The sequence below is a fragment of the Trematomus bernacchii genome, unplaced genomic scaffold (assembly GCF_902827165.1).
Source record: "Trematomus bernacchii unplaced genomic scaffold, fTreBer1.1, whole genome shotgun sequence".
NCBI lineage: Eukaryota > Metazoa > Chordata > Actinopteri > Perciformes > Nototheniidae > Trematomus > Trematomus bernacchii.
This window is the reverse complement of record NW_022987648.1, coordinates 7504595-7520622: the sequence shown is the minus strand read 5'-3', so window position 1 is coordinate 7520622 and position 16028 is coordinate 7504595. Positions and strand designations below refer to the sequence as shown.

Sequence of the window (16028 nt, the reverse complement as noted above, 5' to 3'; positions counted from 1 at the left end):
TGTGTGTGTGTGTGTGTGTGTGTGTGTGTGTGTGTGTGTGTGTGTGTGTGTGTGTGTGTGTGTGTGTGTGTGTGTGTGTGTGTGTGTGTGTGTGTGTGTGTGTGTGTGTGTGTGTGTGTGTGTGTGTGTGTGTGTGTGTGTGTGTGTGTGTGTGTGTGTGTGTGTGTGTGTGTGTGTGTGTGTGTGTGTTCATGAATAATTTGACACAAATGTTTTGTGTATTAATTATGTGAATTCAACGCAGAAAAAAAGGCCAGATGATATTGAGTTAAAGGTCACCAGTGATTGGTGTGTTAACGAAGACAAGTTCATTCTTTATGCAGTCCAATATATCCTCTGCTACAATTTATGCCTAAATGACTTTTCCACAGTTTACTCCTACTGGCTTGAAATGTGAAATAAATGTTTAATTAAAGGGTGCCTATGAATACCATGTATCTATCTTATTGTTGCAATTTATTCCTTGTGCCACTTGACTATATTTCCTCTTAATCACCACAAAATGTTTATGCATAAAACACAAATGTTTGGTTATTTACTGTATAATAATTGTTTTCGTTTTTTTTTAACACAAACTGGGATATGCTAATGTTTTTAGCAACAACAATAAGTTTAACGGCATTTTTCTTTTTTGTGCAAGACATCAGGAAAGAAGCATGCATTTGCCTCAGTCTGCTAGAAAACTGTCAACATTTCAATTTTCAAGGCAGTACTTTAAGCCGAAAGACTGTACTCAAATGTATGATTGTTATGCTGAAATGGCAGTAAGACCAAAATGATGATTATAATAGGTTTCAATGGGGATATGTTTGTCCTCAATGGTCTGAATGCATTTTGGCTGCACATTTGTAATAGATATATTACAGGAGCTGAGATAAGAAAAACCTGTACCTTTGCCAAAATGTATTTCATTTGCATTTACTCAGCCAAAAATGTAAAAAAGCACAAAATATCCCTAGATAGGTACAAAGATTAAGTATACACAGCGTAGGTTTTCATTGTGTTGCTGACAAATCATAGTTTGCCTTTCTTTCTCTTTTCAGTTTCTTGGAAACACGGAGGTTGAAGCCCCGAAAGGCACAGAGGTCGTAAAGGATGCAGTCAGGAAGCTGAAGGTAAAGCCAGTCCTGACTGTCGCCTGAAGGAGAACCAAACTCCTGTTCCTGAGAGGCCAAACTGGATAACAGATTGACAAATGATTGCCCCCTCATCAGTTACAGCAAGGTGCCCTTGGAGTCTCAGCTCCCAGTGTGGGTGCCTATAGCTGCTGGATAAGCTCAGCATAACCTTCCCCCAAGTAGATGCAGTATTCTAGAAAAGGGATATGTATATGCCGTCAAACCTGTTGTTTCTCACCTTGGTCTCAATCCCATTAACCTAACATTTTCCCTCAAATGCCAACCTACTGTTTAGGTATAAAAAGTCACTTTATAAAAGTGCAGGTACTTCATTACTCACTGACAGGACTCAGTGACACATGGTTAAAACTCTTGTCACTTAAAATTCCCTGCCACTGGTTCTTTCTGTGAGTTATGTGATCTAATTACTAAAGCCGAAATTAGCATAGGGAAAAAATGATTTCTTGAAACAATATAATCCTTTGATATTAAAATACACTGTGTTCATACCCCTTATGTTCACCCGGGTGTGTAATTATGATATCATTGGTTAATGAATGCATTGATAAAAAAAAATGAATCTGAATACCTCATGTGAAATGATCACTCATGAGTAAAGGAATGCTCTGTGTGTGCTTCTTATGTAGATGGTCAAGTGGCCACAAAAGAAGATGTCTTTTAAGCTACATTTATTTACTTTTTTGGCCACTTCGGGACAATTGAACAAGCTGTAATCCCAAAACGTTTAAGTTATCACATCATAAAGTCAATTTGGCCATTCCAATTTTAGCTCTGTTTTATGTTTCCACCACATTGAAAAAGTTGTGTTTTCTTCAGCTGCCAATTGTTCCACTAGATTCACCAGCTAGTCACCAATCTTAAGGTTGTGCCAGTGTACAAATGTTTAATATTCAATCAGAATGTTGCCACTTGGCAATACAAGTTGGATTTAGCGCAGTGACAGTCTTTAGTTGCGTGCTTGTTCTTAATTTGGTCATGTCATACAGTAATTATAAATGACAGTTCAGCCAGTTTGCAAAAGCTCAAACTGGTTTAAGGTCACACCCCAGACCCTACTTGACCTACTTTGTCTTCCAATTGGTGCTCGACAGCTAGGGTCCATAACTCATCATCATTAGACTGAAGTATATCTTTATTTACAGACTGACCATCATTTTAAAAAACTCAGACTAAATATGGAAAGTCAACTCAACTTGTTTCATATTTTTGACATTTATTCATAGTAACATTGAAAAAACAGGGCCATAGAGCAGCAAAAAAAGCATCCAACCTACAATACTATGAATAAAAAAAATAAAAATAGACTTGTATAACCCTATAAACCTCTTGGAGAACATTCGAACAACATTTTTCTTTAAATCCTTTTTGTATTTTGACACCAGGTTGTTGTTTGTTAAAAAAACAAATAGTTTGAGGAATACCAGAGAGGGGGGTAATTATGTTAACGTATACGACAGTGTATTTTATAGTCCCGGGTCACTTCAGACCAGAGGTGTGTGTTTCAGGGTTCAGGTCATAATGCAGCAGTCTCTCTCTCACAGCTTGTCAGTGATATATCTGCTCTCTCTCTTTTGGCCTGGCCTCCGTCCTCTGCTGCCAACAGTTGAATCTGTGAGGCCACTTGTAAGGGGAGGACTGTTTTCCCAAACCCACACCTCTATTGTCACACTACATTTGATCTTAAAGCCTGTTTTGAGACCGAGGCTCCATGGTTACTCTCCCAGATACAATGGCAACTAGGACAGGCTTTAAAGATCATGTGAAGAGAATTGAGAGAGCCCTGCAAGACATTTGTCCTCTATGTAGGGCAAATCATTTAATCTCTCATCAGTTAGAATATAAGTGTTTTTTTTATTATTACTTAAGATCCATAAAACACACATTTACTGTTCTCTTTCTTAGTCGGTTGTTTGTATCAACAGACCAACATTTGTACATTTCTGAAATGATAGAAGCTTACCTCAATGCCTGACAAGGGCTTGGTTACAGTTGAATATATTATTTACTATAAAGCCTTAGAGTGCTGTAGTGTTAGAGGCTATTATCATCAAACACAGACACACTGTTGAAATGAAGTTGCACATTTTAAGTGATGCAGATTTAATCTTGGTTATAGTAGCCATTTGAAGTCATTATATGGTTTTATCAGCTTCCTGCAAGTTTCCCAAATGTCTCCTTGACTGACAGTGATCACGCCCCTTTTACAGACATTTGTATATGTTATTGGCCTTAATTCACCGCCAAGTCCTGTTGGTATTTATGTCAGTTGGCAAGATAACAGGGAAACACATAAATTGTTGTTTGGCAGTGTTTGAAAGAATGACCCACTGAATGAATCACAGATGCTTTTCATTTCCTTAGAGTTTTCTGTTTAACACTTGACCGTAATGATAATATTTGTCTAAACTAATTATAATTGCACCTAAAAGATAACATTTGGCTCATCTCTTCCTAAGTGAGTCAGCTGTTATTCATGAAAATAGCTCTAATAAACAAACAGTACATTAAACGATCCTCACCAAACAGCAGAAAGACAAGGTTAAACACAATAACAGTTGTTTAGCATAGTGGAGCATTCAGCTACTTCAAATACTGATATGTTGAGACCTAAACAGAGCTAAATTAAGAGTAACAATTCAAATTGCACATGTCTGAAAGCCAAAAACGACTTGATATGCTAAAGCTGCGTTATATATATATAAACAGTCAATTGATTGCTAGCACGTTCACAGCACTTACTCAAACTTAATGACGGGCATAGATCTTTTGCTATTGACTCCTAAATGGATATATATAAGACACTGGTAATGGTCGCACAAAGGTAGATTTAGTCACGTGATCATGTTTAATGTTGTGAACTGGTTACATTTTTAGTTAAACGTGTGTATTTTGTACATGTTTAGCTGAACTACTTGGTTTCTGTTGAGTAAAATATAGATGTCAGGGCTAAATGACAGTATTTGTTACATAAGTAAGTATGTAACCTGAGTAGTTAATCATTACATTTGTGCTGTCAGTAACGTACGTGCTGTGGCTCAGTGGATTAGTGCGCTGATCTTCGAATCAGGGGATAGCAAGTTTGAGTCCCACTGCAGTCAGCATGTCGTTGTGTCCCTGAGACACTTCACCCCAAATTGCTCCTGTGGGGATTGTCCACAGTATTGAGTATGTAAGTCGCTTTGCATAAAAGCATCTAACAAGTAACATGTAAAGTAATATAATGTAATGTAAGTTAACCCAGTTACATAGTACTGTGTGTAAGTTCAAATAACTCTACAAAATCACCCATCCATCAACACCTACCTCCTTCCTACACAGACTTTGTTGCTCTTTATTCTACGACATTTAGTTTCCTCTCTTTCTCACGTCATATTTACTACCACCACTAGAGGTCTTCGCCTTACAATAAACCGAATATGGGTCGCAATCTGCTGCTTGCACAGACGACCTAAACACACCTTTTTTCTTTAAGGTTGGCTGTCGTGTTTGAGGTGAAAATGTGTTTTCATATCGGCTTTATTGTTGCTGTATAACTAGCATGTGTTTTTTGTTTGTGTATATTGTTGCTTGGGTAGAATGGACACATTTTCAATATTTCTCTTATTGGCAGTTTCAGAGACATATCAAGAAGTCAGAGGGACAGAAGACTCCCAAAGTGGAATTACAGATCTCCATTTATGGCGTGAAAATACTCGACCTCAAGACAAAAGTGAGTCTAAAGATTAGAATTGTGTTGATGCAAAGCTGTACATGACAGCTAAAGTTCTACTGACATCCAACACCATGTAGAGAAAGTAGTGTCCGTACATGAAGTAAATCAATAATCAATGTGTTTGTTTTTCCAGGATGTGCAGTATAACTGTCAGTTACACAGGATCTCCTTCTGTGCCGATGACAAAACCGATAAAAGGATATTTACTTTCATCTGCAAAGACTCCGAGTCCAACAAACACCTCTGCTTCGTGTTTGACAGTGAGAAGTGTGTAAGTGCCTTCTGATCCTTCTCTTTCAGTGTATGTTGTACATTTTGATCGTCTGTCTTTTTATTTTGAGATGTTGAAGTTACGGTCAATGCTCAATTCAACCGTAAACAAGCCTTCGGGACATTTACGCAGATTACATAATTATATATAATATTGTTTCTCCACTGCTACAGGCAGAAGAGATAACTCTAACCATCGGTCAGGCCTTCGACTTGGCCTACAAGAAGTTCCTGGAGTCCGGAGGCAAAGATGTGGAGACCAGGAAACAGATCGGGACTCTACAGAAAAGAGTACGTCCCCCCTCTTCAGCTCGTTCATTCAGCTTCACACAGACTTTAATTTACTTTGCACCGCCATACTCACACATTGATATTTGTATTAATTAACGCAGGCCTTGTTTCTATTGATTGGTTTGAGTTTGTTGATGAAGAATGTTGGTAATGAATATTAATGAGCGCTGTTGTTACAACCTGTAACTGGATTATTGTAAACCCTGCTGTAGTTATATTTCCCAGTGGTTTTCTTTAAATGATGGCTAATTAAAACATGTATATGGATTAGAAAAATGAGGGACAGTGTGACATGTATATTAATGTTGACTTGCATTGATCAGGTGTTCTCAAAGGGATAAAACATATTAAAGAAATGGCATTTAAATACAGCTCAATGTTTATGAAATATTATGCAATTATGTGCTCCCTAGATGGTTCCATCTCTCAATATCAGGGTTAATGCTAACTAATAAATAGGTATCACAGTCGATTTAATGATTTTAGACACAACAATACATTTAGTTCAATGTCCTGTGACTTCTTAATGAACTGATTGATCTTGATTTGATGCAGATTCAAGAACTGGAAACAGAAAACTCTGAGCTAAAGCAGCAGCTTCAAGACCTTGAAGAGCAGCTGATGATCTCTCATGAGCCACCAGTAAGGACACAGACACACACACACACACACACACACACACACACACACACACACACACACACACACACACACACACACACACCATGTATACATCACTTCAGGGGACATTACATTGACTTACATGCATTTCCTGGAGACTTATCCTAACCTTAATCATAACCAACACATGCCTAACCCTAACCCTTACCCTTAACCTAACCAAGTCTTCACCCTAAAATTAATGATTCCCCTCATGGAGACCTCCATTTTGTCCCCATAAGGGAGGCGAGTCCCCACACGTGACTGTGTAAACAGATTTAGGTCCCCACAAGTATAGTAATGCTAGGCCACACACACACACCTTGTCAGATTAGTGATACACTAAATGTATATTCTACATAGTGAAGCTCTTTAACTGTGTCTATAAAGCAAGTAAAAGTGGTTTATGTTTTTGGTTTAACTGACTTAGCAATATCCACCTAAACATCAGCTAACATTAGCCACCGTAGGCTAACGGTGAGACCAGGTCGAGTGAAGCTGAAGCAGCAAAAGCCTCTGCTCTGAATAAAAAAGGGTGTTTTTTGTATAACATGTATTTTCTCTTCCTTTCCATGTTCATCTTTTAGCCCCTCTACAACACTTTGTTCAATTCTGACCTTTAGACTTTATATTAAAACGTATTTTTGGAAAATGTTGTAGTTATTTTGCCATGAGTTTTGACGAGAAACGATGTCATTGGAGGACTAACAGGAGGACTATCTTTTTATAATCTATGCTATGCCATCACACTTCGACTAACTTTTCTTGTGCCTTGTCTTTTATATATTAATATTGAATTAGTTGAATACAACAAAAGAAAAATTGGGTTATTTCTTATTCCAACAGTGCCATAGTCTTGCTTAACTGCAGACTCTCGGATCATTTAGCATTCAAATGATCCACAGCGGCCAAACATTCCAAAAACATCTTTAAAATGTGAACGTTTATCAAAGTTAAGCTCCCGACTTGCAGATATTTCCTGTGTGTGTGTGTGTGTGTGTGTGTGTGTGTGTGTGTGTGTGTGTGTGTGTGTGTGTGTGTGTGTGTGTGTGTGTGTGTGTGTGTGTGTGTGTGTGTGTGTGTGTGTGTGTGTGTGTGTGTGTGTGTGTGTGTGTGTGTGTGTGTGTGTGTGTGTGTGTGTGTGTGTGTGTGTGTGTGTGTGTGTGTGTGTGTGTGTTGCTGCCTGAAGCAAAGCAATTACACACCTGAGCGCCCTGATGAGGAACGTGATACATTCAGCATGTCATTGGGCCAAATGCCAGCCTCCTGTGACCTAACCCCCCCCCCCCCCCCCTCTCTCTAACACTGTCCCTCTGCTCCTCTGTGTGTGTCTGCGCTCTCTTCTCAGCCGCTGCACATAAACGCCTCTAATGAAGCGTACATGCTGCAGAGGCCCTCCTCTCTCTTCTGGTGCCACAGCCTGTCCTGTCTGGAGATCTCCTCGGTAACGCTCACCCCCATGAGCTCTCCGGAGTCCAACCTGTCCAGTGGGCTAATAACTCCTCCGCCTGCCAAACCTCCCCTCCTTCCTGCTAAACCTCCCGAGGGGTGCAGCATCCCACGGCCTCGCGTAAACACTCTTTCTCTGTGTTTCTGCTTCCTGAGGGTCTGTGTCCACGTAGCCACCACCTTTTTTGGGCAGAATGGCGCTGGTCAGGGCACTAATGAGAGCATTCTCCCAGCGTTTCACCCCAAAAAACGCTCCCAGCACTATTTTTAATTAGTTTTATTATCTATTTGCGCACATTTATAATGGTTTGACACTGTTTTTACACCTTGAACACCAACCAGAAGATGCTTGCTCTCACACTCTGTATGAAGGAGCTTCACCAGTCAGTCTGACAGCTGTAGAGCGAGGTGTACAACCTGCCTACGCCGATAAGAGTACAAAACTCACCATTGAACGTATACTGGTGAGGTTACGTTGACTGGTGAGGCTTGTTTTCGGTCGTGTCTGATCGAAAAGCCTGTTTAAAGCTTCACCAGTCAACGTAAACTCAGCAGTATACGTTGACTGGTGAGTTTTGTACTTTGAACAGGCTTTTCGATCTTTGTTCCCGAATGAAAGACACAACCAAAAACAAGCTTCTCCATCAAAAGTTGAAATATTTTGAAGTCAAAGCTCTTCGAGCAGCCGCATAAAAACATCAGAGCGCTATGAAAAAGATGCTGGGTGTAGCACTTTTCCTCGAAGCGGCCGCATTCAACGGCATGCTCTGAGTCTTTGTTGGAAAAAGGTGCTGGCGTTCAGAAAAGAAGCTGCTCTGTGGACACAGGCCTTCGGTGTCTCCTGCTTTTGTGTCTTTTGCTTTTTTTCTGCTTCTTCTCTTGCCTTTAAATAAAAAACGTAGCTGTGTGGTCTGATCTGACATCAGTCTGACCCTGAACTCACCGTCTCCTCCTCCTGACTCTCAGGCAGGGAGTATGTCCATGAAGCCCCCGCTCTCTACAGACGTGTTCGACATGGTCCCCTTCTCCCCCGCCACCTCCCTGGTGCCCACACCGGCCAGCAATGGCTGCCCACCCCCACCCCCCACCACGTTACCACCTGATATAAGTGAGTAGTACCTCCATGATCAGTAGATTTACAGGTTTCAGATGAGTGCTTAGGCTACTGAGAGATTTGTTTTTCACATTGAAGGATTGCAGCCCTAAAAATACCCTAAATGTTTGGTTTAAGGTTTTACAAAGAATAGAAACTTCTGGAACATTCTTATTTTTTAACTGGTATGTTTTCATTAACTGAAAACAAAATTACAAAATGTGAAATAAAAATAACTCTCTGTCACATTAATAATTATGATCAAAACATACTGTAAATATGAACATAGTTATAAAGCATTTGTGTAAACTTTATTTTTCAAAGGTTTGCACTGGACGACACAGATGCCTTCTTTTAAACGGGGCCACACCTTTTTGGCCGCTCCGGGCCCCTGTACCGTACATAAGGAGAAACGTACACCATGTTAAACTCCATACACACACATCCTAATATCTATCACAGGAAACGTGACTGCACAGACAGGCATGGTTTTTGACACAGAGTCATCCCAAAGTGTTGCACGTCTATTTTCACTTTGAATGGCTTTTTGTGGGCGCTAACCAAAGTCCAAAGTTGATCAGTCTAAAGATTGGTGAGGTATTTGAAAACTCCGATATATACACTCACAGAACAGCTGTCTGATGAAGTACTAATGTAGATGTGATAAAGAATTCCAGAAGTCAGGATATTTTTGGTTTAGGTACCTTGTAAGTGCTCGATTTTACTCTTTAAAATCTTAATTATCCCTGTTCTTATTAATGGTTATATTTCTATTTCTAATTTAAACATGATTTTAATTACATACTTTCTGTTGCTTAGCACAGATAAGACATTATTTATCATTAGAAGCAGTTTTCAGTGTGTGATGTTTCTGTATTTGTGTGTTTCTGTGTGTGTGTGGGGGGGGGTGTATGTGTGTGTGTCTGTGTGCGTGTGTGGTGTGTGATGTTTATGTGTGTGTGCAGGGAAGGATCTGTTTGGTGCCGAGCCGTTTGATCCGTTCACCTGCGGCTCCGCTGACTTCCCTCCAGACATCCAGTCCAAGCTGGACGAGATGCAGGTGGGATTATCACTGTCAGCTTTTCTTATAGGAGACAGCCGCTAAGCATCATGGGAGATGCCTCCGTGGTGGGCCGTCTATAGACTTTAAGAAGGCTCCAGCACACTGTGTATTAAAGTTAATTGTGTTCAAATAGATCAAGTTTGACCTAATATTGCTCAAAAAGCAGTAAAACAAGCACATGTGCTTCTGTGTTCTGGTTACTTCTGAAAAAAGCACAATTACCTTTGTAATCAATCCCGCGCTGACTCAGGGATAATTATGACTATCTTTATATTTATCAGGGACTAAACCCAGTCACACATTCATTTACAAATGCATTCATAAATAGTATTTTATGCATCACTTAATGTGTTATTAGGATCCTTTATGCGTCTTACCTACGCGTCCACATCTCCGCGTGCAGTGCTGCATAAACATGGCTGAGTCAGCGATAGCTTTCGAGGGGTGGAGGTATGCCCATTATTTTGAGTTCGTCCGAAGAATAGACAGGAATGTGACGGTGAGGTGCAAACTGTGTCCAGGCCAGAAGCTGTTATCCACTGCTGCACAACACCACGTCAAACCTCAACAAACACCTGCAAAGAACACATGCTAAGGTGAAGCTAATAGCTAAGGACCCCCGAACCCAGAGTGAGGATGTTGTGAGTGCGCCGCCGCCGACTCCGAAGCAGCACAAATTAGAATTTGGAGGACCGGTAACCAAAGCAGAGATGGACAGGCTTGTAGCATCCTTCATAGTAGAGGTAATGTTGCCCATTTGCACAGTGGAATCACCATCGCATCGTTCAGAGATATACTGCGCAAAATACAGATAGCAGGAGACAGAGGACAGCCATGGTCAGAGCTATCTGGATCAGTCTTATGTGACAATGGAAACTGAACAGTGAAAACAAATGAAGATGTTTTAATATAACAGCGGAACATTTCCATGTGACAGTGTGATGAGGAAATAAATGAGCTGAGTTTTATTCACTGCTCAGAAAAAAATATCCCACACTTGTCTGGAAGTATGAATTAAAGGGCTCTTGAAAAGGGGGGGGGACTCAGATTGCTTATTAAGCCAAAATAAACTGATTTTAATTAACTGAACATGAAAAAACAAGTTGTTAATTAGCAGCTGTTTAATTACATTAATAATTGTTCTATACGTGTTCATTTTTAAGTTCTAAGAATCAATGTCCCCTGACCACACACTGCCTGAATATTACATGTATGCAGAGATCGGATACTCATCTTTATCATATTGTTCTGGTTTAACATGTCTGCTGAGTTGAAATCCTACTCTTAGACCCACATTAAGTGTTTTTAATTCTGTATTTTGTATCAGTGTTTCTTAATGAAATTGTCATTTTTTGCAGTATTATCTGCAGTATTAAGTTCTCTACATACCCAGAGTTATCACACTCTCCAGAAAGTGTGTATGTCACTCAAAAAACACTAAATTAGGGGTTATTAGACTATAAAAACCAAACAACGAAAAATAAGTGGAAGTATTGATTTTCTTTTTTAAAAAAAAGCCATTTTGGGGTACAATTTTGGTGTACTTGTTCTTCACTTGAGTATTTCAATGTCTTCTACTCCACTACATGTATTTAATACCTTTAGTTACTTTACAGATCTGGATGAATGATGTGAAATATAATCAAGTGTTAAATCAGACTTTAGTTCCACCTGGAGTAAATTCACAAGCTACTCTGTAGTATACAAAGTCATTCAAACTAGCTGCACCTTTACCAGCTTTGAGAACACTTTCATGATCAATCATTATAAAACATATCATATATATTATTCTGAAATGGACCAATCTGCACAATGACTACTTTAAGTATATTTTCAGGGTAATACTTTTGTATTTTTACTTGAGTAACATTTTGAATGCTGGACTTTTACTTTTAACAGAGTATTCCTACACTCTTGTACTTCTACTTTGACTCAAAGTCTGACTGTCTGCATGATACAGCAGGACTCGGCCACTAGGAGGCAGTGTTGCACTCTTATTTTCACTTTTCCTTCAGTCTTCTTCTTTACTATTAACAAGTGAATGCATCTCTTGTCTTTTCCACCTGCAGCGTCAGAGATGGTCAGTACTCTCTGTGTCTGTGTCTTGCATGCCCTCAGAGAATGTTGCATGCTGGTACATCGTGTGATGAACTCACCTCGTCCTTCTTTCAAACATCAGTTTATATTCAGTTTGCAGCGCTCAGGCTTCAGTGTGTTTACTAGCAGTGTTTTTCAGCTCTGTAGTCAATGAGCTGCTGAGGCTTATTAATGAATGAGAGCAAACACATGTATTATCATGTAGGATGTGGATTTTCAGCCAATAATTGCAAAAGGTGTGCTATAACTTGTGAAACGATTGTCATATTTAATTTTAAAAAAGTGCAGCTTTATTCTCGAGCCAAATAAAACCTTTTCTGCCCAATATAAATGAAATAGCTTTTCCATCTGGTATAAATGAGTTCCACAGTGCTTCTCTCATTAGCTTCATGCTCCGTTGTGTTTGTTTATGATGTTGCACGTAACGCATGGCCAAGCATGACGGAACAACAGTAAGCTCATTTTGTTGTATTTCATTCTCTATTTCACACGTTTTTATGACTTTCTTCCCCATTGGCTCCATTCCAAAGATCACTCCAACCTCCTGTCATTGATCTACATTGGGTCATGTGATCTGTGAGGTGTTAGTGGCCGCTGAGCCTCACAGCTGTTCTCTGTTTCTCAGGAGGGGTTCAAAATGGGACTGACCCTGGAGGGGGCCGTGTTCTCCCTGGACCCGCTGGACAGCCGCTGCTGATGCCATGAAGATGCTCTTTGTCGCCTACTTTTAACCTGTTTGTATGAAGAAGTGCCAAAATCCACTCCACGGTCGAGTCAAGATGTCACAGTGCTCGTCTTGAGGTTTATATGCATTTGCATTTTGATTGGTTTTTCGATATTTGGAGGTGAACTCAGATCCATTGTAGAAAAGAACTATTTTTGTAAGAAGTACTTTTGCTTGCACAGGCAATGAGAGATGTAAATATATGTCCAATGGTACACTCTGTGGCAGGATTTTCATATGAGACGTTTGTGTGTATGCACTGTTGATTCTGTATCGTTAACACATTCCTGTTTGTATGCGAAGCTGGCGAAGAAAATAAATGGAATCTGTATCTTCACTTTCAGCCAACCCGTAACATCACATGGCTTATTTTACTCCATTAATATACTTTTTGTTTAATTCATTAATACAGTCTAATGTTTTTAGCTTACTCACCTTTTCACCTTTGACAGTCATTGGTTTTTAGATTTCTTTTATTGAGTTGCCACGTCAGTATTTACTACTCGTATTTTTACTTTGTCATCATTTAAATCTCCTTTTCTTGCACCAGAAGGCACTTTTTAGGACTCTGTCCATATACAGTACTATTCCATTATTTTACTTTTGGTTGCATTGACTTTGCTGTTACAGATATTAAAGAAAACGTTACTGCAAAAAATCCCAGACTGCTTATTGACTTATTGTATCTGTGTATTTCCTCTCTTCGCTTCAATGAGTTAAGACTAGCCACGCTGCCAGGATGTTGCTATGGATGGTCAACAGGTCCATTATCGTGCCCTGACCCAAATATCTCAATGGCTTTCACATTTACATGTTCAGAATCAGAATGCCTTTATTCCTCACACAGAGGGGGAATTTACATTGTTAAAGCAAAAGTGAAGATGGAGACAACAAATATACAACACTATTAGAAATGGCATGCACAAAATATTTAACATTTAAAAAAGTTATTTAAATATACAAGAAACATTCGTAAGACATTTCCAATGTACATATTGCACACAAGTGTTGTTGCACAACAGCGGTGTCGTAGTCTGTGTTTGTTTTTGTGTTTTTACATCATTGCACATTGGTGTCATTTCACAGCAGGGGTGTCATTGTCTCCATTGTTATGTGTGGGGGGTCCACCAGGGGGCCGTGGTGGTTGTATAGTCTGACCACTGCAGGAAGAAAGGACCTGCGGTATCTCTCCGTGAGACAGCGGGGGTGCAGCAGCCTGTCACTGAAGGAGCTGCACAGTGAGGACAGGGTGTCCTGGAGGGGGGGGGACACATTGTCCAGCAGGGAGGGCAGCTTGGCTCCCATTCTCCTGTCTCCCACCACCTCCAGAGTGTCCAGAGGACTCCTGTCTCCCACCACCTCCAGAGTGTCCAGAGGACTCCTGTCTCCCACCACCTCCACAGTGTCCAGAGGACTCCTGTCTCCCACCACCTCAACAGTGTCCAGAGGACTCCTGTCTCCCACCACCTCCAGAGTGTCCAGAGGACTCCTGTCTCCCACCACCTCCAGAGTGTCCAGAGGACTCCTGTCTCCCACCACCTCCAGAGTGTCCAGAGGACTCCTGTCTCCCACCACCTCAACAGTGTCCAGAGGACTCCTGTCTCCCCCTACCTCAACAGTGTCCAGAGGACTCCTGTCTCCCACCACCTCAACAGTGTCCAGAGGACTCCTGTCTCCCACCACCTCCAGAGTGTCCAGAGGACTCCTGTCTCCCACCACCTCCAGAGTGTCCAGAGGACTCCTGTCTCCCACCACCTCCACAGTGTCCAGAGGACTCCTGTCTCCCACCACCTCAACAGTGTCCAGAGGACTCCTGTCTCCCACCACCTCCAGAGTGTCCAGAGGACTCCTGTCTCCCACCACCTCCAGAGTGTCCAGAGGACTCCTGTCTCCCACCACCTCCAGAGTGTCCAGAGGACTCCTGTCTCCCACCACCTCAACAGTGTCCAGAGGACTCCTGTCTCCCCCTACCTCCACAGTGAGGACTCCTGTCTCCCACCACCTCCAGAGTGTCCAGAGGACTCCTGTCTCCCACCACCTCCACAGTGTCCAGAGGACTCCTGTCTCCCACCACCTCCACAGTGTCCAGAGGACTCCTGTCTCCCACCACCTCAACAGTGTCCAGAGGACTCCTGTCTCCCACCACCTCCACAGTGTCCAGAGGACTCCTGTCTCCCACCACCTCAACAGTGTCCAGAGGACTCCTGTCTCCCACCACCTCCAGAGTGTCCAGAGGACTCCTGTCTCCCACCACCTCCAGAGTGTCCAGAGGACTCCTGTCTCCCACCACCTCCACAGTGAGGACTCCTGTCTCCCACCACCTCCACAGTGTCCAGAGGACTCCTGTCTCCCACCACCTCCACAGTGTCCAGAGGACTCCTGTCTCCCACCACCTCAACAGTGAGGACTCCTGTCTCCCACCACCTCCACAGTGAGGACTCCTGTCTCCCCCCACCTCCACAGTGTCCAGAGGACTCCTGTCTCCCACCACCTCAACAGTGTCCAGAGGACTCCTGTCTCCCCCCACCTCCACAGTGAGGACTCCTGTCTCCCACCACCTCCATAGTGTCCAGAGGACTCCTGTCTCCCACCACCTCCACAGTGAGGACTCCTGTCTCGCCCCACCTCCACAGTGTCCAGAGGACTCCTGTCTCCCACCACCTCCACAGTGTCCAGAGGACTCCTGTCTCCCACCACCTCCACAGTGTCCAGAGGACTCCTGTCTCCCACCACCTCAACAGTGTCCAGAGGACTCCTGTCTCCCCCCACCTCCACAGTGAGGACTCCTGTCTCCCACCACCTCCAGAGTGTCCAGAGGACTCCTGTCTCCCACCACCTCCACAGTGAGGACTCCTGTCTCCCACCACCTCCATAGTGAGGACTCCTGTCTCCCACCACCTCCACAGTGAGGACTCCTGTCTCCCACCACCTCCAGAGTGTCCAGAGGACTCCTGTCTCCCACCACCTCCACAGTGAGGACTCCTGTCTCCCACCACCTCCACAGTGTCCAGAGGACTCCTGTCTCCCACCACCTCCACAGTGTCCAGAGGACTCCTGTCTCCCAACACCTCCACAGTGTCCAGAGGACTCCTGTCTCCCCCCACCTCCACAGTGAGGACTCCTGTCTCCCACCACCTCCATAGTGTCCAGAGGACTCCTGTCTCCCACCACCTCCACAGTGAGGACTCCTGTCTCGCCCCACCTCCACAGTGTCCAGAGGACTCCTGTCTCCCACCAACTCCACAGTGTCCAGAGGACTCCTGTCTCCCACCACCTCCACAGTGTCCAGAGGACTCCTGTCTCCCACCACCTCAACAGTGTCCAGAGGACTCCTGTCTCCCACCAACTCCACAGTGTCCAGAGGACTCCTGTCTCCCACCACCTCAACAGTGTCCAGAGGACTCCTGTCTCCCCCCACCTCCACAGTGAGGACTCCTGTCTCCCACCACCTCCAGAGTGTCCAGAGGACTCCTGTCTCCCACCACCTCCACAGTGAGGACTCCTGTCTCCCACCACCTCCATAGTGAGGA

At 42.7% G+C, this 16028-nt stretch overlaps 1 protein-coding gene across 4 annotated transcripts in view; it reads left to right on the top strand.

The window, feature by feature from the left end:
* Positions 1 to 13156, top strand: part of LOC117485955 (PTB domain-containing engulfment adapter protein 1) — a 120435-nt gene extending 107279 nt beyond the window's left edge. For 3 of the 4 annotated variants that reach the window (XM_034134663.1, XM_034134661.1, XM_034134662.1), the window contains 8 exons: positions 1044 to 1115; positions 4750 to 4848; positions 4985 to 5122; positions 5296 to 5412; positions 5968 to 6054; positions 8488 to 8629; positions 9580 to 9674; positions 12400 to 13156. In XM_034134663.1, coding sequence (XP_033990554.1) covers positions 1044 to 1115; positions 4750 to 4848; positions 4985 to 5122; positions 5296 to 5412; positions 5968 to 6054; positions 8488 to 8629; positions 9580 to 9674; positions 12400 to 12471 — 822 coding nt within the window. In that variant the 3' untranslated portion in view covers positions 12472 to 13156. Of the gene's footprint in view, positions 1 to 1043; positions 1116 to 4749; positions 4849 to 4984; positions 5123 to 5295; positions 5413 to 5967; positions 6055 to 7420; positions 7643 to 8487; positions 8630 to 9579; positions 9675 to 12399 lie in introns of all 4 variants that reach the window. The other variant, XM_034134664.1, reaches the window with a different exon arrangement.
* Positions 13157 to 16028: the final 2872 nt, after the last annotated feature.